This window comes from Cervus elaphus, chromosome 25 (assembly GCF_910594005.1).
Source record: "Cervus elaphus chromosome 25, mCerEla1.1, whole genome shotgun sequence".
NCBI classification, from domain to species: Eukaryota; Metazoa; Chordata; class Mammalia; order Artiodactyla; family Cervidae; genus Cervus; species Cervus elaphus.
The window spans coordinates 5,820,061-5,843,039 of NC_057839.1; the positions used below are offsets into that span (position 1 = coordinate 5,820,061).

General features: G+C 47.1%; 1 protein-coding gene across 4 annotated transcripts in view; it reads right to left on the reverse strand.

Annotated features, from left to right (window-relative positions):
* The window catches only part of LCP2 (lymphocyte cytosolic protein 2), a 47,898-nt gene that overhangs the window by 7,518 nt on the left and 17,401 nt on the right, over positions 1-22,979 (reverse strand). The window contains exons 4-18 of one of the 4 annotated variants that reach the window (XM_043887370.1): positions 21,791-21,856; positions 21,348-21,379; positions 20,732-20,769; positions 17,230-17,428; positions 14,735-14,829; positions 13,301-13,336; positions 12,349-12,415; positions 12,170-12,253; positions 8,557-8,582; positions 8,428-8,447; positions 8,229-8,336; positions 6,734-6,764; positions 4,404-4,416; positions 3,575-3,704; positions 2,111-2,160 (exon numbers count right to left, since the gene is read on the reverse strand). In XM_043887370.1, the coding sequence (XP_043743305.1) occupies positions 2,111-2,160; positions 3,575-3,704; positions 4,404-4,416; positions 6,734-6,764; positions 8,229-8,336; positions 8,428-8,447; positions 8,557-8,582; positions 12,170-12,253; positions 12,349-12,415; positions 13,301-13,336; positions 14,735-14,829; positions 17,230-17,428; positions 20,732-20,769; positions 21,348-21,379; positions 21,791-21,856 (995 nt within the window). Of the gene's footprint in view, positions 1-2,110; positions 2,161-3,574; positions 3,705-4,403; positions 4,417-6,733; positions 6,765-8,228; positions 8,337-8,427; positions 8,448-8,556; positions 8,583-12,169; positions 12,254-12,348; positions 12,419-13,300; positions 13,337-14,734; positions 14,830-17,229; positions 17,429-20,731; positions 20,770-21,347; positions 21,380-21,790; positions 21,857-22,979 lie in introns of all 4 variants that reach the window. The other 3 variants (XM_043887369.1, XM_043887372.1, XM_043887371.1) reach the window with 3 other exon arrangements.

Below are 22,979 nucleotides of genomic sequence, written 5' to 3' on the forward strand. Positions count from 1 at the left end.
CAAAGTAGGTTTACAAAATAATGAGTTGTGGCCACTGAGGGGTGGGGGTGGGGGGACTGTGGAAACCATGTAGTGAATAAAGACACTATATCCTAAAATGCTTAGGAAACACTGAAAATGCTTAGAAAACACTGGGTTTCATTGGTATCAGCAATAGAATCTCACACATATATGGCATGATGTACCCAACTAAATGTAATAGACATGCTCCTGAAGAGTCTACTCTTAAGTTAAAATTTAAACTTATTAGTTTTCTGTTTATAACACATACTAGTGTTCCTGCATGTGTACATGACTACAAAAAAAAAGTGTTTTATTTTTTCCTCACAGAATTTTTAAGTCTTAAGTCAACCTTTAAAAATTTCACATTAAAAGCCATATTTCTATTTTTTCTTGAAAAAGAAATCAGAAAATCTGGTAACACAAGATGTGTTTCCTAGCATGAGAAAAAAAAAGTGTTTACTAGAGTTGGGTGACTCTCCATAGTCATTTGACAGTCATTCAACAAACATTTTTAAGTGCTTACCATGTGCTAGTCACTTGCAAGTCTTTAAGGATAAAAAATAAACACAGCTAGCCCTATCGTGTAGGCCTTTGTTTCTATTTGAAGTGGTCCATGAGCCAGCAATACCAGCTGGGAAATTGGAACTTGGGAATCACATGGAAACTTACTAGAAATGCAGAACCTTGGTTCCCATCCAAGACCCACTGATTAGAATCTGCATTTTAACATAGCTCCCAGGTGATTTGCATGCATTTTAAAGTTTGAGGACTCTCTCAAGAAATACTTACCATGGACACCCAAAGGAGGTATTATTAAAAAATACAGGTCTTCAACCAGACTTACTATATCAGAATCCTGGGGGCTGGGGTCTCTTAATCTGTATTTTAAACATGTTCCTCAACTAGCACTACAGGTTAGATTCATTATAGAAATCAAAACTACAGAGAAAGCTAGCGCTATCCTAAGCATCATATAAAAACAGCAGGGAAGAAAAGTTCTGTGTGGGAAGATAAAGGCCATGGCCGCCTTCCTGTGGAAGAGAGAGTGTGTGTGTGTGTGTGTGTGTGTGTGTGTCTGTGTGTGTGTGTGTGTCTGTGTGTGTGTGTGTCTGTGTGTGTTTGTGTGTCTGTGTGTGTGTGTCTGTGTGTGTGTGTGTGTCTGTGTGTGTGTGTCTGTGTGTGTGTGTGTGTATGTGTGTGTGTGTGTCTCTGTGTGTGTGTGTGTCTGTCTGTGTGTGTGTGTGTCTGTGTGTGTGTGTGTCTGTGTGTGTCTGTGTGTGTGTCTGTGTGTGTGTGTGTCTGTGTGTGTGTGTGTCTGTGTCTGTGTGTGTGTGTCTGTGTGTGTGTGTCTGTGTGAGTGTGTGTGTATGTGTGTGTGTCTGTGTGTGTGTGTGTCTGTGTGTGTGTGTGTCTGTGTGTGTGTCTGTGTGTGTGTGTGTCTGTGTGTGTGTGTCTGTGTGTGTGTGTGTCTGTGTGTGTGTGTGTGTCTGTGTGTGTGTGTGTGTCTGTGTGTGTGTGTCTGTGTGAGTGTGTGTGTATGTGTGTGTGTCTGTGTCTGTGTGTGTGTGTCTGTGTGTGTGTCTGTGTGTGTGTGTGTCTGTGTGTGTGTCTGTGTGTGTGTGTGTCTGTGTGTGTGTGTCTGTGTGTGTGTGTGTCTGTGTGTGTGTCTGTGTGTGTGTGTCTGTGTGTGTGTGTCTGTGTGTGTGTGTGTGTCTGTGTGTGTGTGTGTGTGTGTGTGTGTGTCTGTGTGTGTGTCTGTGTGTGAGTGTGTGTGTGTATGTGTGTGTCTGTGTGTGTCTGTGTCTGTGTGTGTGTGTGTGTCTGTGTGTGTGTGTGTCTGTGTGTGAGTGTGTGTGTGTGTCTGTGTGTGTCTCTGTGTGTGTGTGTGTGTGTCTGTGTGTGTGTGTGTGTGTGTTGTTGTGTGGAGTATCCTCTCACTACAGCAACCTTTGGTACACTTGAGAAACTGAAGTTCTGAATAAGGAAGTACTGAATGAGGAAGTCAGATGCTTTTAGGAAACAACAAAACTTCTGCCAAAAGGCTTTGGGACATCCATTCATGACGGCATATTGGCTAGAGTAGGTCACTAGAGCCCAGAGTACAAACCTTGAGAGAAGTATGGTGGCAGGGAGGCACTCTGCGAAAAGTTACAGTTACTGTGGAGACAAAAAAAGGACAGATTTTAAGTCAGGTTGGGGTTCAAGGGTCAGAGATGGAGCCTGAATTGGGGAAATGCTGCTTCTCTGGCTATTACTTCTCACCCCCTCCCTGAAACCATGGGGGCAGGGCAAAAAGAAGGAACTTGTTGAACATACTTCACTCCCGTCTGAGGAAGACCGTGCCAAAGTCTAACAAGCTTTTCAAGATGAAAAACAAAAGCAACAAGAAAACAGTGTAAAGAGCCTTAAAAGCTACTTTAAAAAAGGAAGCAGCAGTCTGAGGACTCTGAGTCTGGAGCACAACAGACGTTCTCTGGGAGAATGCTTCTCTTTCCGTTAGGAAAATATATTCCATGGGCATGTCGTTAGGGATGGTGAATCCCCGGGGCCCAGTGGTCTACACAGAGCAGGGAGGGCATCAGAAACAGAGGGCTCGGCCATGCTGCAGCAGGCAGAAAGTGCATCTGCAGGGACAGTGGCGGGGAGGCCCTGAAACTCTGTCTGCTCCACGCTGAGGGGCATTTTCCCCACCCTTTAGGCCAAACTTTCTATAGGCCTGCTCTGTTCGGAAATCTCGTGCGAGTGGTGTTTTGAAAGAACGAAGGATAGGGCTGGGCTCAGGGTGGGATGAGGTGGCATAAGAAAGTGGCAGACATGGCAGAAGAAGAAAAACAACCGGAAGAGTGAGAAGAAGCAGAAAATCAGAGCAAGAGGCACCCGGGGTACATGAAAAAAACTGGGAATCCTTCCAGATATCTAGCAGACCAGAAGGATCTTGCTGGTGGGTGAGTTTCCTTCCATCCTCAGGGGAGGGACTAGGCCTCTCCCTTTGGGTAGTAAAGGAAAAGAGGAGCCCAAAGGCTGGTGGGTGAACCCTCGGGGGTGCCAGGAGACAGCCTGAGGGCTTATTTATGAGACATGCCCTGAGTCTTCTTCCTGTCTCTACCTCCTCACGGGCCCTGAGAAACACTCTTGCTACTGAGAAAACAGACCTGCTGGGGACAGAGCCCGTACACTGACTATTCCATGTCTGCTAAGTGCAAGGTGCATTGGATGGGTATTCCCATCCAAGATGGAGGGTGAACTCCAAGTAATTAATTGGGCTTCTGGAGTGTTTGTTTCTTTGTTTTTAACCTACAGAGTTAAAAACATTCCCTGCTTCCTGCCAAAGACTCCATTCTGTCTGGGGCCATGACATTCTCCCCAGGCACAGCACTCAGAGGATAGCAGTGAGTTATATGTGCATTTGTGCATTCTTCATGCTCAGTTTGGCTTTCTTTCTTAAGACCCAAAATGTTCTGACCCTAAGACTGGTGGCTTATTTCTTTTTTCCTCAACCCAGCTGACATTAGCTCAATATCAGTGGCCCCAGATGTCATGCTAGGTCGGAACTGAATGGTTCAGCACACACCTTTCTGGGAAGCCTCCAGATGAGTGAGTTAGTGGGAGGGAGTTCTTGGGCGATGGCTTTGTAGATCTTGAAGGGAAGGTGTTGGAGGTCATGGGGAGAGGTGATGGCTGGGGCGGAAGTCTTTGATGTACTTCAGAGGAAAAGAAAAAGGAAAGATTGTCAGAATCCAAGAGTCACAGGAACATACATCCCCAAACTACTCCCTGGTTAGAAACAGCTAGTGTAAAGGGAGATACAAAAATTCAAAAGATCAAATGTCATTAGGAAGTGGTGGGGTGGATGCCCACCCTACAAGGTTTTTCTCATGATTTACCACCTCAGAACACAGGTTCAAATGCTGCCATTCCACATCATTCTCCATAGTACACTTTTTTTTTCATTTTTGAAATGTTAACTTGGCAGAAAATTGTCAGTTAGAAACCATATGAATTTCAGAAATGATTCACAAGTTTTTTTTAATGAAAGACAAATTTTATGCTATGTCATTCTTATATGGTGAGTAATCCTTTACCCAAATGCATTAGAGAGCTTAAATACTGGAATGCTGTCTATCATACTGTACGTGTGATTTTCAATTTTGCTGTACTTAGTAAGTATTAATAATTTGCACTGTTATGCATGAACTTAGCAGTTCTCTTTGGTAATCCAGCCAAGTAATTCCATTTTATTATAGTTATACAGTATACCAACTGGCATACATATGCTTAATACTAATTTTACAATTATAATGGATTCTACAGAGTTTCTATACTAACTAATTCCATCTGAATCCCTGAGCAGAAAACTAAAGGAAAGGTTACAAGTCATAAGAAAGTCTTTCTAAACATACCATCATCTTCATCCTGGTAAGGGGGAGAAAAAAAGAGATATTAATTTATCATCAAAACACAATTTCTCAAAGAAAAATGCATTTCTCAATCATAGTAATGCCTCTGTTTTCTTTCTTTAGCAGTTGTGTGTCTCCACAATAAAGGTACTGTGGAGAACGGCAGAACTTGCTAAATAATTTATGATTCCTTAATACAAATCATTTAAAGAAATTCCGATCTGAAACAGTCTTTATATACTTAAATAGGTTCTGAAGTGTCTAAACGGGCCTAGAGATACTAATAATGATGATATCTACTATGTCTCCCAAAGATTCATATGCAATATTTCATCCAATTCTTCAAGCAACTCTTCAAGAATTTAACATTTTCATTTTACAAATGAAAACACGCTGCCCAGGAGGCACGCCTAACTTGCTAAGGGTTACAGAAATTGATTCACACCTAATCCCTCTGACCCAAAGCTTAACCTTCTCTGGGTCTTTGCTTTGCATTGACCACTCTGGTTCAAAGCACTGCAGCCTTGTTTCTCTGTCACCAAGTCGTGTCTGACTCTTCACAACAACCATGGACTGCAGCATGCCTGGCTTCCCTGTCCCTCACCATCTCCCGGAGTTTGTCCAAGTTTATACAGCCTTACTGATTTGAAAATAGCTTCCAAGGTATATCCACTTGGTTCAGCACATTTATCTTTAGGACAGCCTTCTGAAATAGATAAGGGAGGGGGCTCTATGTTCTACTCCTTAGATAGGAAATGATGTTCAGAGAGGCAAAAATAATTTTGCCATTGACTAGTAGACCAGAATTGTCAACCTGGACTTGTTAGGCTAGGACAGTAGTGATGAACAAGCACCTCCCTCAAGTGTTGTTGTGAGGATTAAATTAGTTACTACTTGTGCCTGGTATATTTGAGTGCTCAACAAAATTTTGTTATCCTTGGTCCTACCACTGAGATGAGGCAAGATGGATCATAGCCAGAATCACTCATCCAGGTTGGCCAGCTGGGAATGAGTCCTAGCAGAGGGCGGCATAAGTAAATGCACATGGACTTATGGAATCCCCAGAATGAAACTGGTCTTTGACACTGCTGCAGCCAGGTCTCCTCTGGTCCAAAACGTAAGATTTTTAGATTCTCATGACAACAAGTGTCAATCCTCCCAGAGATAGGGATCCTTGGGAATATGATAGCATCCTCATTTTCAACCTTCTCTCCTCTTTGTCCCTATGGCTCTGAAACCAGACTGCTGTCCTCACCCTTCCCACAGGCTCCATGGACACTGCAACCCACCTGCCTTAGTCAGGGCATTCCTGAGGCTGAAGGGCACTGAGCTTTTCCTCGGGGTGACTACCCTGTGTCTTCCCCATCATTCAGTGACCACATCACCAAGAAGTCACACTTAGCTCTTCAACCCTTATACATCACTTTCTTCACTTCTCCTCCGTAGCTCATCCTGTGATCATATGCCCCTTAGCACACTGGAGCATGTCCATTACATCTTATATCTTAGCACTTCATCTGCGCATATCTCCATTATGTCTTAGCACTTCATCAGAATAAGCACACCATTTAGCATAGAGCTATGAAACACCAGGCACCTATGGACTGAGCCCTTGAACATGCATGGGCAGTTTACAGTACAGAGGCAGTCAGACAGACCTGGATTTCAATCCTGGCTATCTCCCAGCTGTGCAACTTGCAATGAGTATCTTACCCTTCTAAACTTCAATTTCTTATTAGTGAAAGAGAAACAATGACTCCTCCTAGCAGACAGTCAATGCAAAGAAAATGTAAAGTTGGAGTGACTAACTGTCTTGGTCCTCATTTACCTAAGACTGATGAAGTTCTTGGGACATGAGACTTTCATTGCTAAAACTGAGCAGTCCTAGGCAAACAGTCAGTCAAAAGTAGCTAGGTTGGCAACATGTACACAATATACATTCCATAAACACTCTTTCTTAGGCCATAGAGGTATTTAAGGGGAAAACAGGCCTAAGAGACTTTCTGGGAGGCCCAGACTCTGGAGCATCCCTTACTTTATCCTCCCTTCTACCTACTTGCCACTCCCCTTGCTCACTACCGCCTGGTAATGGGGTTGCATTTAACCCAGCCTCCCTAGGAACCTTCAGAGGGACAGGAGCTAATCCATGCAGCATTTGGGGCAGGAGGGAAAGCTGGAGACCCCAAAAGACACCAGTATTCAGGAGGCTACTGTGCGTAGGCCTGGCTTCTAACACTGGACTTCAGTGAAGGCCGAGACAGAGCCTCGACCTCTGCAGAGTCTACGCTGGTCTCCCTGGGCCAAGCATTCACCAAATGACATTCTGTACTTACATTTTCTCTTCTCTCTGGTCCCCGCATATGCCTGAAATGAATCAGGGCAAAGAAAAAGAACTGAGCATAAAGAGTTTCAAAGAATATAAACAGTTTCACTTAATCTAATATCGAGAAATCAAACCCACTGAGCTGTAATAAAATGGGAAGCAAAAAAAAAAAAAACCCCAAACACCCAGCAGAAAAGCAGGGGAGAGGGAGGCTTGATGACTCAATGTTCTGTCATTATTGTAAGCTGAGCTAGGCAAACCTCTATTCTGTTTAGCAACTGCAGCAAATAATTACATTAAAGGAAAAAGGTTTAGTCAGCAAACTCTTTCAGTTCAGTTCAGTTCAGTCGCTCAGTCGTGTCCGATTTTTTGCGACCCCATGAATCGCAGCACGCCAGGCCTCCCTGTCCATCACCAACTCCCGGAGTCTACTAGTAGCTATTAAATTTCACTGAGTGGATGTTTCTCCAAGCAAATATAAGCATTTGAGGAAACATTCTCCTTTGCTGGTGTTTGAGAACAGCCGTCGGGGGCTCACCGTTGGTGTGAAGGAAAGACAGCTGGGAAAAGCTGCTGCTTTGGTCCCTTTTCCAGAGGCACAAACTGGCCGGGCAGATGTGGTGGTGGCGGCCTTAGACCCATGGTGGGCAGCAGCCTTCACGGGCTCGCATCGTGTCCTCACAGAGAGGGCCCGAGGAGGGCAGTTTGCTGGCAATTTGCCTCCTGATCAGTGATTCACATGATCTCATCTTGTTTATTTAAAACTTTGCTATTTTGTTCACTACGATATTTTTGACATACATTTTGATTTTTTAGAATATACCATTAAAACATTAACTCAGTTGCTAAGATTTTACCTGTGCACCCTAGCCCTGGCCCTGATTTCATCCTCACATTAGCCAAGCAAGGGTCATAATTTTGAATCCTGGTTGCACAGATGAGGTTGATGGAAGCCTTGGTTTTGTCCTTAGTAGGGAACAGAGTTGGGCCTACCCCAGCGATGTTTGTGCCATTTGGTTAACAGGTCCCCAGAGACTGCATAGTAAAGTTAGAAATGTTAGAGCTGACAGGTGCTCTGCCACTATAAAATGTGGTTGAGCAGTGAGGAAGCTGCTTACAGAGACCTCAAAGCGGCCACAGTGACGTCCTCTCCGCTGCCTGCATGGTTATAAAATGGTAGGCGCAGAGCTGCGCCTTGTGGTGGAAGGAAAATTCAACCAAAACTCAGACTGGTGGAGAAGGTCTCCACAGACGGTGTTGTCCCTGTGCTCCAGAGGAACCATCTGTTTACGCCTCTCTGCTAGCTCACCTTGTCCTGTAAAGTGACCCAGGTGCTCCACAGCCAGCCTGAGAAGTCTGAACACCCCTCAACCCCCAGCGGCACAACGAGCCCACTCCCACCCAGGGCGCCGTGGTCTTGGGCCCCTGCATGGAGCTAACCGACACGAGGCAGGGGTTCACGTCAGCCCTTCTGCGCCACAGCCCGAGCAGCAGGGGCCGCTTACCTTGGCACAGGCGGCTTCTTCCCTGGCAGGGGGCTGCCTCTGTCCTGCCTCTCCGTGGCTGGCGGTAACGGGGGCTTTGGGATCTTGGGCAAATGCTCCCCAGGAGGCCTGCAGTGAGAGAGAAGGGATGGATGAGAAACAAACTAGAATCATACAGCACACACCCTGTACCAACACACAGGTACCCAGAGTCACTCACCTTCCCCCTAGGACCGAGGGCTGCAAGGCAAGAGGGAAGATACGTGAGCATTCTCGGCACTTTCCACAGAACAAAGACAAGACACAAAACAGAGAAAAAGCAAACAAAACAAAACAGGAGAAAACTCACCTTGTCAGAAATCGCTGGTTTCTTTCCTGTAAATGACAAACAGCAGATAAGCCTTGAATGTAACAGCTAAGCTTTGAAACTTTTGAGGAAACTGAATCCCAGCAGCTAGGAGGGATAATTGGGTTTAAGCATTGAGGAATCATGGGCTTCCCCAGTGGCACTAGTGGTAAAAAAAAAACCTGCCTGCCAATGCAGGAGACCTAAGAGACTCGGGTTCGATCCCTGGGTCAGAAAGATCCCCTGGAGCAGGGAATGGCAACCCACTCCAGTGTTCTTGCCTCAAGAATCCCATGGACAGGAATCTGGCAGGCTACAGTCCATGGGGTCACAAAGAGTTGGGCACAACTGAAGTGACTTAACACACACAACACGTTGAGGAATCATAGGCTTTAGACCTGGAGGGTCCCTTACAAAGCACCTAATTTTATAGTCTCAGACAAATTAAGTGACTTCACCCAAGCGTAACACAGTGTTGTGTACATGCAAGCAGTACTGTGAATTCTGAGCTTCTTTCCAAAATGTTTTAATATAATTGATGCTGAAAAGGATTAATGCCTTCTTGATATTTTGTGCCTCTTTCATTGGCCAAGAGCTGCTTTGTACAGCCTAAGTTTATTTGCATATCTGAAATAAACTCATTTGCCACAGAGCGGTCAATCTTCCTTTCAGTCCTGTGGTACACTTGCCATTGCATAAGGCATTGCATTTAGTTCCTGAAAAAAATTTAATTTGGGGTTCAGAGTTTCAGGAGATTCTTCCGGTGGGCTGCAAATCATTTTGCGTTGGCTTTTGTTTTTCTCTTTCTTTCTTGTCTCCCTCTCTTTCCCTCCCACCCTCCCTTCCTTTTCTTCTTTTACTTTTCTCTTGTAACAGATGACATGTAGGCTTCCTGAAGAAATGCTCGGTGTACCTGAGAACCGTGCGTTGTAAAGTCATTCAAAACAATGTATTTTTTCTTCCGTCCGAAGTTCCCCAGAGTAATACCCTATGTCTTCAGTGTAATAAAAGCACTAGTTAACTGGATTCAGCCAGGTTTAGATGCAAATCTTGTATGATTTTGAGCAAGTTACTTAAAATTTTTGAGTCTCAATTTCCTCACCTGTAAAATGGGAATTATATGTTAAACTGCGTAGGTCTGCTCTAAGGATCAGGTGACAATATATATGCAGGGCCAGCAATGGCCTGTGGGTGCTGAGAATTGTTGGATAGCTCCTCTTTCTTCCCCTCCATCCACCTCCCAGCTCAATCAGCACTCTGTGGGAGTGGTGATAATCTACCTGGAGCTGCATTTTTGAGACACAATTTATTCCTTAAAGACTGAATACATGTCCAGCCCATAATATGTCCTAAGACTCTTGTCTCACTGTGAAGAACTGACTACCTATGAGTAGTTTGGATGGTATAAAAATGTGCATTACTTATAAAATTTTGGTTTGATATGGAAACCCTACTTTAGAGGGATACCCGGGAAACAGATTTATATCATTAGGCCTGAATAGATTTTCTGAAAAACATCTGCCGGTTTATGCATATTCCCAGGGCATGTTAGGAGCCTCCTAATAAAAGTCTGAGCATTTTAAGAGGTTAATTCTCCCAAAGCATCATGGATAAGGGGTTCAAGGGTAGAGCTAGTACTATCAAGAAAAGGTGTCTTTCAAAAGAAACCTAAATAAAAACAAAAATATTTTTAAAGGGTAACTTTTGTACAGGAAGTGATCCTGAAAGATTTGACATCAGTATTACAATTTTCTGACACTTTGGCTCATGGTAGCAAGCAATGCTGGGGTCTGAACTCCAGCCTCTCTCTTCATCTTTCATCTAATGTGTCCAGCCCTCTGCCACAGGCCATTTTAAACTCAGATAGCTGACATAGCTTGGCATGAACCAGCAGAGCTATGACGCAGTTCAGGGAAACTGTAGCAAGCATACCATCAAATCCAAGAACTGACATTTTGCCTACAGAAGAGGAGACAGAGGCCACAAAGGCTAAATGCCTTGCTCACTATGTAGCTAAAGAAGGGCTAGGGTGGGGCTGGATTCCAGGTTCCTTATCCCTCAAGGCTCAGAACTCCTTCCCCAGAGCTCCCCCCACCCAAGGAAAGTCCAGGATCTCCAACTGCAGCAAGACGTGGTAGAACAGGGCATCCACTTTGAAGTCAGAAAAGACTTCAAATCCAGAAAAAGTTCAAATCCAAGTTGAATTCAAATCCTGCACCTAGTTCTGCAATTTTGGGAAGTTAACTCAACCTCTCTGAACCTCAGCTTTATCACCTGCAAAGTGGGGATGATAATACACCTCCCTTTGTGGGCCTGGGGGGAGGACTAGAGACAATGTAGAAGTAACTCTCCATATCATGGATTCCATACCCACCAACCTCAGATCAAAAATATTTGGAAAGAATAATTCCAGAAAGGTCTAAAAACCAAAACTTGAATTTGCCATGTACTGGCAACCATGTATGTGTATTTATATTGTATTTACAACTACATACATAGCATTTATATTATATTGAGTATTATGAGTAATCTAGAGATGATTTAAAGTTCATGGAAGGATATACAGAAGTTATATGAAAATACTACACCATTTTATATAAGGGACTTGGGTATCCCTGGATTTTCATATCCACAGGGATCCTGGAATCAGTCCCCCCTGAAGACACCCAGAGATAACTTATTTGTGGTGGCTAAAGCACTTGCCCCATAGTAGGTGCTCAATACTCTGTAGCTAAGTTTTAGAACTGAATTAAAGTAGCTTTAAGTAGAGGTAGCTGCCACCCAAGAACACTCTGGATCAATTCTGGAGGAAAGGACTGTAGCATACCCACAGTTTGGTCAGTGATACATGCAACAGAAGACGACTCTGACGTCTGAATAGCACCTTAGAGTTTCACAAAGTATTTTCTCATTATAGAGCATCCACCTCATACATAAGGAGACACTCTGAAAAAGCAACATCCCTGTGGCCAGTGAGCTGCTCAGGAGGCAGCAAACAGCTCTCCCTGGCCTCTGCCTCTTAGCCCAGATGCTTCCCCATAGTCCTTCAGGAGGACCATGGGCGTGTGTGCACAAATGGCGCCCCGTGGAGAAGCAAGCCCAGCACAGGGTGAAGGACAGGAGCTCTGAGCTTGGGTCTCCACCCCCATCACCTGGCATCTGAGTGACCTTGGGAAGTTACCTCTTCATGTCTCAGTTTCCTCCTCTGTACAATGAGGCTGACTCTAACAGTCCCCTTTCCATAGGGTTGTGGCGGCAGTTAAATGAGGTGGTGCCCGTGAGAAGCACGCATTAATGTCGGCCACTATTGTTTTTGTGTTGCTAGTCTCTTGATCATGTCCAACTCTTTGTGACCCCATGGACCGTAGTCCACCAGGCTCCTCTGTCCATGAAATTGTCCAGGCAAGAATACTAGAGTGGGTAGCCATTCCCTTCTCCAGAGGATCTTCCTGACCCAGAGAAGGCACCCAGATCTCCTGCATTGCAGGTGAATTCTTTACCAGCTGAGTCACCCGTCAGCCACTATTGTTGCTGTCATTGTTGTTATTCAGCTGCCAATCCGTGTCCAACTCTTCTTGGCTACTATTACTGAGCAACAAATATGAAAGATACCAACCTAGTGTGAAGGGCTCTCTGTCAAATGGAACTAATGAACGATCTAGGGCCGGTTTCGTGCTTCTGTCTATGGAAGGAGCAGGGACTGGAAGGGAAAGAGACTGAAGTCAAATTCACAGAGAAGAGCATTGGGCTGGGGGAGGCGGGCAGGTGGGCAAGAGAGGGTGGCCCCATGCTCACGCTTGGCCGTTCTGTGGTTCCGACTTCTGCTCGGCTCCTCGTGGTTGGGCTGGGGTGGGGGTAGCGGCTGCTTTAACAGAAATCCACGTGTTAGGAAGCATTTCCCACCCGTCAGCAAGCCCTGAGAGCTTTATCCCCCTAATAGGTCTGAATCTGTTCACTTTTCTCCATCCCATGGACAGGTGCCTGTCCATGTCTCACGTGAACGGAGCCCCCTGTTCCACACTCTGGGAGAGCATCGTCTGCATGTCACTGCTCTGCCAAGCTTTCTCGTGGCTCCGATCACATCAGGGACAGAACTAGACCCACCATGGCCTGAAAGGCCCTGCCTGGGCTGACTCCTTCCATCACCTTTGTGTACTCCTCTCTCAGGGCCCACTGGGCTCTCACCCTAAGTACCTTCTTGCGGTTCCTGCAAAATCTCATGCTTGTGCATCTTCGGAATCTACGTGCTTGTGTCCTCCTCTGCCTGGAATATTCTTTTCCCAGCTCTCACCACAACTGTCTCACACTGTCCAGCTCAATGTCGCCTCTCCACCCACCATCACGTCCCCTGGTCTCCTGTCTCCCTAACTACACATTACTCAAGCCACCCTGTTTATGCATCTCTTTACTTGCTGATTATTCATCTCCCCCAACCCAAATGAAAATTTTATGGAACAGGGACCTTATTTGTCTTGTTCATGCTTTATTCCCAGAACACTGCTGGGCGCTGCTGCTCAGTAAGTATCCCTAGATGGAATGAATGAAATTCTGCATCCCAAGAGTGAGCTGCAGATTTCAAGAGCAAAACCCGTATGTAGATAAAGTCAGCTCCATGAGCTCCCTTTGTAATAAAACTGCAAAAGCAGGAGGAAGCCATCTGTTCTTAGACAGAGTGTCCCAACTGTGGCGTGGTCTGGATTTTGAACTTTGGGGAAAATGCGTCCTCTGTGTCCCTTAGTCCTGAGACCTGGCATTCACCACGGCTGTCCGAGTGCTGCAGTCCCTTGTGGAGAGAGCACATTTCCAGCTGTGGACTCCTGAGCCTGAACTTCTCTGGGTCTCTTTGGATACAAGCAGACCTCGGAGATAATGGGGGTTTGGTTCCAGACCACCACAATAAAGCAAAAATCAAAATAAGGCTAGTGAATAGGAAAATCATAAATTTCTCTATGGCAGGATAATCAGACCAACTCAGAACTGAAACACATACAGTATGTGCCCATTTGTGATGGGCCTTTCCTACTGTGCAATATATACCTGCATTAACCAGACCTCCTCAAGACAGGAGGATATAAACAAATTTGGGGGGAAATGGTCCCTTTCTTCTAATATCACCACTGTGATTTTTAAGTTTAGTATTTCTTTCTCATCCTGTCAGGGGGTTGCACTGAACTAAAGGCTTACTCTGCATGCACACCTGGCCAGCTCTGATGAACTTTGTGTATAATGTTAACTTGTTAGTATGACACAGGAGTCTTTCTCTCAAAAACGTGTGAAACTGAATCTCTAGCTCCTGACTGGAGGAGCAGTTCTCAGCACTTCTGAGAGTCTGTCCCCAACGTTAGAATAAAATTATCTTTTAATCTTCTTAGTTTGATTGCTAATTGGATTTTCATCAACACTAGTCACATTATTTTTTTATTTCCCACTGTATATAAAAGCTACATTTATATTGGAATCTATTAAGTGTGTGATAGTATTAAGTTTAATAAAGCAACATACATATCTTAATTTTAAAATATTGCTTAAAAATGCTAACCATCATCTGGCAAGGCAGGGTTGTCACAAATCTTCAATTTATTAAAAACACAGTATCTGTGAAGTGCAATAAAGCAAATGCAACAAAATGAGGTGTGCCTGTTACTTAATTAGATCCATGGAATCTGGAACTGTAAACTTGAAGAAAGAGAAGCAGGGGGTTGCTGCCCCTCTCCCTGGATTCATCACAGCACATTTTGGTCCCAAGCTTTCTGTCCATGGAATCTCAGGTGCTGGCCAGCAGGTGGTGCAAGTCTTTTCTCAGCAAAGAGAAGGCCTAGGACCCGAATACTAGCAGGGGTCATTTACTTATTCCTCTTAGATTTTATTTTACAGTTTTCACTTATTTCAAAAGTGGGAAATAATAGCACAATGAATATTAGAAGGAAACTTTTTATTATATAAACAGCTTGTATCATTTATGATAAAGAGAAAATACCAGTGATAAATAGCACGATGCTGCGTATAAAAACCACTAGCATTTCACCCCCACAAAAGCCCACTGTACTTGGGTATGAGTTTCCCAGCCTGCATGTAATTTTTTTCTTACTGGCTGCAGTTGGATACAGATGTCTACAGTCTGTCCTGCCTGCAGAGGAAGTCATCGAGCAGACACAAGCACAAGAAAAAGGATGACGCCTACCTGGTGGGTCCGGCCGCCCGCGGGCAAAGGAGGGAGCGCGGTCGGCCTCTGTGGGGGCACCGGCGGCTGCTGCACTTTCCCAGTGGGGGGGCGGTCTGTGGAAATAAAGGCATCCAAATGGAAGGAGAAATTCTGCACCAAGGTGAGTGGGGCCACCGGCCCAGTGCATCGCCAGACGCATGGCAGAGATGTGCCCACACCTGGGTCATACAGGGTGGGGTGCCCCTGGCCCCTTGCCTTCTCTGTGCCTGCCCGTTCATCTCACTCTTTTACTTGGAAGCAGCTCTCACCTCACCTCTGGGGACTGAGCATTTATCAGGGGTTTTGGTGATGAAGGCATTAAAAAAAAAGCCTCTTGATAATGAACTCAGCCAGTACCATGAGGGAGTGTTTTCAGACAAAACTGTAAAGAAATAAACATACACGCCCCTACATATATGGGCATGTGTAGGTGCACACACACGGTATACACGTGTACATGCCATGCAGACCCGCACACGCAGGCACACCCAGCTGCCTGGGCAAGGTCAAGCCCACTGTCGTGGCTCACGAGGACCCTGCCCTAGGTCCCCTTCCTTCCCCCACTAGTGCTCTGCGTTGTCCTCCCCTCCCACTTCCTCCTTCCTCAGAGGGAGGAGTCAGTCACCAGCTCCTGCTACCAAACCACAGGCTCCGAACAGAAACTCACATTACTGATCCTCACAGAAGCATCCCCGGGCAGGCTGACAGACTCACAGCGCTCCGCCTCTTTGACAGAGAAAGGCCAGGCCAGGACTGTGCGCATTCCTGCCTTTTGTGCCCTGACCTATTTTGCCTCACCCAGTCTCAGCCCTGGGGAGGCAGCGCTCCTCCACAGAGAATGGGCTCAGAGCTCAGGCAAGCCTGGCCTAGCCTCACACCTGCACACTCGCTCCAGCCGTCACTCAGCCCCTCTGACCTCACACCTGCACACCCACCAGCCATCTCCCAGCCCCTCTGCCCTCACACCTGCACACCCACCAGCCATCTCCCAGCCCCTCTGACCTCACACCTGCACACCCACCAGCCGTCGCTCAGCCCCTCTGACCTCACACCTGCACACTCGCTCCAGCCGTCACTCAGCCCCCTGCCCTCACACCTGCACACCCACCAGCCATCACTCAGCCCCTCTGACCTCACACCTGCACACCCTCCAGCCGTCTCCCAGCCCCTCTGCCCTCACACCTGCACACCCACCAGCCGTCACTCAGCCCCTCTGCCCTCACACCTGCACACCCACCAGCCGTCTCCCAGCCCCTCTGCCCTCACACCTGCACACCCAACAGCCGTCTCCCAGCCCCTCTGCCCTTCTTCCAGCCTCAGCGCCTTTGCTTGGCCATTGCTGAGTGCTTTGCCTTTACACCTCCACCCCCACTTAGACAGCTCCTGCTCATCCTTTGAGTTGAAACTGAAATATGTCCTCAGGGAAGCAAGCCTGGACTGGGAATAGCCTCAGCCTTGTCTCCCACGTACGTCTCCCTGAGTATGGTTTAGTTCAATCATTTCGTTGCCTCACCGATTGAATTATGAATTCTTTAGGGTGAGGACTGTCTACTGTCTCATTCATTCTGTTTATCACTGGCGTGCATGGGACACTCAATATCAGTTACCTATTTATTCTCTGGACCTCAGTTTCCCTAAATACGAAACAGGCTTGGTAATTGTCATCTATATCATACAGGGTGCTTCAAAACACGAAATGCTGACAAAATTTGAAATGACTTTAAAATTGCCAAGTGTTCTACAGCCTAAAGGATTCGTGGCATTAATGTCTGTGGTGCTGATCATCAACTGTTCGGCTTACTGTTTGATGTTATGCAAGTGTGTGTGTGGCTATTTTCTGCTACCACTTCTGGTAGGATGTAAGCCCCGTGAAGCAAGGGCTGTGTCTTCTTTCCAGATAATTTTGAATTTCAACATTTAAAATGATTCCTGGATAATAGGAGACCAATAATTTTTGTTGAATGGATGAATGAATAAATGAGCAAGGGAGAAATGTGCTGACAGGAACAGGTAAACAATGAAAATCTTAAATACTGTTGAAAATGTTTAAAGTTATGGTCAAACTACATTCAATATTGTTGTTTTTATCCTGACAATCTGTGGGTAGTAGTGTCACATAATCATGAATTGGTCCAAGACAGGGAGGAACAGGAAAGTACTTAAGTACCAAAGGAACACACAAAATAAACTGATCCTTCCAAATGCCCTCAAGCAGCAGTTCAGTCCTGATATCAGCCACCACTAGCAATGGTTTGGCTGAAAATCATAAATATTAAACTTCACAGCAAACCTTTATGGCCTGTATTATTATTGTCCTATTTCACAGATAAGGAAACGGAGGCCCAGAGAGGTGGAGTTACTTGCCCAAAGTCACACGGCCGGTCAGTTGGCATCAGCACGCAACGCTTTCTGCTGCATGGGTGTTGGCCTCCCGTGCATCAGTGGGGCTGGGGGCTGGGCTCCAGGGCCCTTACCTATGTACATGGAGTTGGGGTTGGACAGAGGCTTGGCAGGCAGGATGGAGTTCTGCAGAGCTTCCTCATCATTGGAGGGTGGCGGCTCGTAATCGGCATCATCTTCCACAGGTGCCTCTTCTTCTTCGTTGGGGGATTCATAGTCACCGTCATCCTCCGCATCTGCATCGTCATTGGGACTTTCATAGTCATCTTCTTCCTGCCAACAGCATGATGGGGCAGTGTGGTGTGTAGAGGCCCCTTGGCAGTGGGCGTGCCCACATCTACTATCTCTCTGCCAGGCCTCACAGTGGTCCTCACTTGGCTCCTCCCACTTTCCAGATGAAGACGCTGAGCGCAGGGAGTACAAATTCACATGGCCAGCAAGCTGTCGTCTTAGGACCCAGTCAAGGTCTTCAGACTCCCTAGGCAAGTGCATTTTCCCCCATATTTCTTTGCACAGCAGGCAAAAGCAGAAGAAATGAGGTGGACACAGCAACCTATGTCCACTTACTATGTTTGAATAAACACACTTTGCACTTCAAGCATCACCGAGAGGAAAACTAAACAGCAGGGGCATTTATGATGCCCCTGGTTAATTGCCAGTTCTGTTCTCAGGGTGTGCGCTCAGACACTCAGTCGTGTCTGACTCTTTGCAACCCCATGGACAGGGGCCTGCCATAGGATTGTCCCAGCAACAATACTGGAGTAGGTTGCCATTTCCTTCTCCAGGGGATCTTCCAGACTCAGGGGTAGAACCCACGTCTCCTGAGGTTCCTGCATTGGCAGGCGGATTCTTTATCACTGTGCCACCTGGGAAGCCCCGTTCTCGGGGTGCCTATACTCAAAACTTTCCTCATCATAACCTGGCACAGCCTCCAAGGCCACACTGATGGGAAAACCAGACAACCAAAGCCCCTTAACTGAAGGCAGGCTAAGTTGTACCTGAGAGGGGGTAGTCAGGGTTGGGCTAGTCTCTGCTGAGAGTTGGGTGTACAGAGACAACAGCTTATTATTTGTGACAGCTAGCTCTCTTGGAAGAGACTCTATAAATTTTAAGTTTTTTTATGGTAGTTTATATTTGTTTCTCTGTAGGTCTCAGGGAAAGGAAGCTCTAGGGGCTGGGTGATTGCCTTTGAAGCAGCCCATGAAAGTGGACAGTTATAGTCATGATTTCCTGACACCACCAACTGCCGAGCAATGACGGGCTTATCACGCTCAGGCCAAAGTCACGTGGGTCCTAACTGAGCCCTGGGCATTTCTCTAAAGTCAAGAGGGTGCAGAGAGAAGCAGCAGGAGGTTGCAACTTGGTTAGGAAAGGTGCTCACTAGAACCTAGAAATCCTGATGGCATTGCTGGGTGGCTTAAGGAAGACTGTCTAAGGAGCTTAACTGAAAGATGTGTGTGTTCAGTCATTCAGTCATGTCCGACTCTGCGACACACCAGGCTCCTCTGTCCATGGAATTTTCTGGGTGAGAATACAGCCTTTTTTTGACATATATATCCTATGGGCTTCCCTGGTACCTCAGCTGGTAAAGAATCCACTTGAGACGTAGGAGATCCCAGTTTGATTCCTGGGTCAGGAAGTTCCCCTGGAGAAGGGATAAGCTACCCACTCCAGTATTCTTCCGGCTTTCTTAGTGGCTCAGACGGTAAAGAATCTGCCTGAAATGTGGGAGACCTGGATTCGATCCCTGGGTTGGGAAGATCCCCTGGAGGAGGGCACAGCAACCCACTCCAGTCTTCTTGCCTGGAGAATCCCCATGGACAGAGGAGCCTGACGGGCTATAGTCCATGGGGTCGAAAAGAGTCGGACTTGACGGGGTGACTAAGCACAGCACAGCACATATATCATATGTGTGTATATATATATATATATTCCTATACAGATACATATATATTCCTATACAGATATATATTCCTATACAGATATATATTCCTATACACATATATATTCCTATACACATATATATTCCTAGACACATATATATTTCAATACATATTAGAAGCCAAGATGAGCTTGAGTTCATCTTCCTGAACACAAAAAAGACTTGGTCCTGCCATCAAGGTCACTACAACTTGAGAGCAGAGGATGATGAACGGGAGAGACTTAAGAACCACAGCCTCAGCACCTTTCCAGGCCTTGCGGACTGCCCCTTAGACCTGCAGGGCCTCCCTACCATCTCTCAGCCTGCACACTCTAGACCCATGGCTCCTGACTTCCCAACGGGCCTTTACCTTATCAGCCTTTCTCAACAATAGACTTTTCCTCTTTGCTTCTAGAACAACTAGTTTCTCCAGTGATTCGGCTCATATATTCCTATGTACATTTTTGTTCCAAATCACATTCTGATCTGTGTGTGTGTTCTCCAAGCTATAAAATGGTCATAGGGTCATTTATCCTCACCGCCCGAGTGCCCTGTGCAGTGCTGGGCACTTCACGGAAGCCCAAGTGTCATAGCAGCAGCTGGGGGGGGGGGGGACTCCCTGTTTAAAGACAACATGGAAGACACCAGCCTCAGACTGAGCTCACAGGAGGAACTGCAGGACAAGCAGTGGCTAAGATACAGAGTCTATGTGAAAATGTAAATATTTGGGAGGAAACTCTGGTCTATTGTCCCTTGGGAACAAAATTAATCTGTTAGATTCCTTTGTTCTCATGCAAAAAAGAACATACTTAGCTAGCAGGTTTTTTATTTTTATTTTTACAAATTCAATGCTTGCTTTTACCAGAATCCCAGTAGAACAGGGGTGTTTAGTGCCTGCTACCTAAAGGCACTAGAGGCAGCCACTTACCAGAAGGACCCCTGGACTAAGGGTGGGTGAGCTGCATCCTCAGCCTGCCTCTAACTAGTCATGGGGTCTACACAAGTCACGTCCTGCAGTGGGCTCAGCTGCTTCCTCTGTAAAAAGAACAGACTGGGCTACGAGCCGTAAAAGACTTCTTAGCCCGAGTCTGGCTTCAAGTGTGGTGATGATATACGCAGTTTTCTGGGGAGAAGCTGCACAGAATTCATCAGACTCTCAAAGGGGTCATTATGACCCCTCAAGTATAAAACCCAATTGGACTGTCCCATCCCTGAGGTCTTTCGAGGGCCGATAGTTCATTCTGAGCTCCCTTTCCCTCTGTGTCACCAGTGGGGACTTAAGCCTATGAGAAAGGCTACTTTAAAGCTAGTGTAGACCACATGAGGAGGGCTTCGGGGGAGGGCCCTGCTGTGGGGGGTCCCGGTGAACAGCAGTGGGTTAGCACCCCGCAGGCCTCAGCCGAGCCCAGCCCGCCATCAGCGTTCGTCACAGAGTGGCTCAGGGCCCAGCCTTTCGTGCGGGTGTCCTCCACCACTGCTCCCGCACCCCGAGTGCAAGAGGACTGGACGAGACCAGAGACCGTGAGGGCTGGAAAGCCAGAGAGCCACACTCTGACGGTCACAGAGCACACCTGACCCCGCGGGGCTCCGTCAGGGCCTGCTACAGAGGACCTCCAGACTCTGCTGTAAGCCGGGAGGACCCGCCGCATACTCACAAAGGATGACCAGCCTCCGTTGTCTTCCTCATGGCTCTCTGTGGAGGAAAACAACATCGCCATCAGTGTCGACTGAAGCCACGGAAGGGAAGTCAGCCGCTCCCCAGCCTGCTGCCCTCCCCAACCCCTGCCTTCATCCTGTACATCTGGGGGTCAGCAACTCAGTGTCAGCTCCTGACTTCCTACCTGAGGGGCTCATTCTACCAGAGGCAGTGGTTCTCAACCTTTCACGTGTGTGAAAGTCACTTGAGAGAGCTTCAAAATATGCAGATTCCCCGGGCCCTATCCTTAGAGCTTCTGATTCTGCAGGAACTGGGGGGACCCAGGAATCTACGTTTTAACAAGATGTGGAGTTTAACAAGTGAATAATTGCTTTAAAGACTCAGGAGCAGGAGGACCGGCTCTGCTCAGGTGCTCAGTCAAAACCCAGGTTGTTCCAAGCACCGCCCGGCAAAGTCCCTCCCTGTGTCTGTGCAGAGGGCCTCAGTTGGAAGGGGATCATGGCCAGGTGCCTGGCAGAGTGATATCTCTCCTCCTCTCCACCTGGACCGGAAGTCAGAAGAACCGAAGTGCCTCCCATCTCCAAAGGAATCGTTCTCACCCCAGAGACCTTTACCTGTCTCCTCCGGAAACCGCTGGACTTGGGGTCTGCAAAGGCAAGCAACATGGCATTAACAGCCCTACTGACTTGGGGAGATATCCCTCTTAGTCCAGCCCTGAAAGAGGAGTCCCCAGGGGAGGGTTATCTCTCACCACCCAGGACTCTTGTGCTTGTTGCTTTGAAACTCAGGCCAGGCTACCCGAAAATTCAGGAAATCACTGAAGTCACATTGGTGGTACAATTGGGAGCTTGTGACTACCTGACTTTCTAGGGGAAGCTCCCCTGATGTAAGGGGCAGGATGCAGGGCACAGAGCGGGGACCTCTGGACTGGAAGATTATTATTATTGCAGATCAAAAATGAGGGCAAAACCAGTCCTGTACCTCCCATTTAGACTTGAGTTTGAAAATTCTTTGCATCTCATTAAAGTGACCCTGGGCACTTGACTGCCCCACTCACTTGCGTGTGAAAATGCTCCTTCTTTCTTCATTCTTGTTGATTTCTTGACTTAACTTACTGAGAATCCTACAAGACAAAGCGACAGGTAAGGTGATAAAAGCATTCTCTCTCTCCAACTTCAGCCCTCTTCCCCTGAACCCTGAAGATTCCCCGGTCCATGTGACCTCAGGCACTTAGCCAACCTTAGCTGGCCTCTCCTTTGGCCTCCAGTCAGTCCCCTCTCTCTCTCACAGAACTTGCCACCTGCATCCCCTTGCTCCTGCCCAGGAAGCTCTCTGCATGGGCTCAGCCTCCTGACTCTAGCTCAGAGCCCCTCCATGGGGACTGGCCAGCTCACACCACCTCCTCCTCCTCTGAAATCCAGCAGCCTTAAGATCAGGACATGACCGCAATATATTTTATTGTCCTAGTATTTGCAGTGCTGAGCTCCTCTGACTCTTGGTTTGACATCCCTGTAGCAATGTCTAACAAGACTCTTCAATCCATCTCTGAGACCTGGAAGAATCAGCCATTCATTGACAAGAGCTTCAGTGCACTTCCTGGGCCTAAAATCTCCTTCCATCCTTCGCTCCCTCCTCGGTGACATGGATTCTTATAAACACTTGGTGAGGTATTCCCCATCTAGCCACAGCCTGCAAAGTGAGAGACTCCCCGAATCACCCGTGCCCAGAGGCCTGCCTTGGCCAGGACCCTCTCATTCCTTGGATGTTGTAAACTAGCAAATCTCCAAACCCCAGGGCAGGAAGGGCAGAGTGGGACGGCACCTCTGGCACGCCCTAGCCGTAAACTCCAGCCTCCCTTAGCACCACTGAGGAGACCCAGGGACTGTCAGCCGACAGGCTCGTGTTCCCGAGAGACCTGGGGCAGCTGGAGGAGGCTCAGAGGCGGTCTCGCCCGCATCATTTTACACGCGGGGCCACAGAGGCCCAGAGAGGAAGAGACTGGCCTGCACAGCAGGCACCCTCCCCCAGCAACACACAGCAGCCTCAGAAGCCAGGCTCCCTCATCTCCACACTGTCAGCACACCGCATCCCGTGGTAATGCCCCTGATGCCGGAGGCCCCTTGGGAATAGCTCTATGGCGCCTGTTGCTCTCTGGGAAGGACCCAGAGTCTACCCTCCTTCTGCTGAAGTGACTGCAGCAAGGTCACAAGTTTGGTCTAAAACAAAATTGCTAAGTTAGCAAAGTA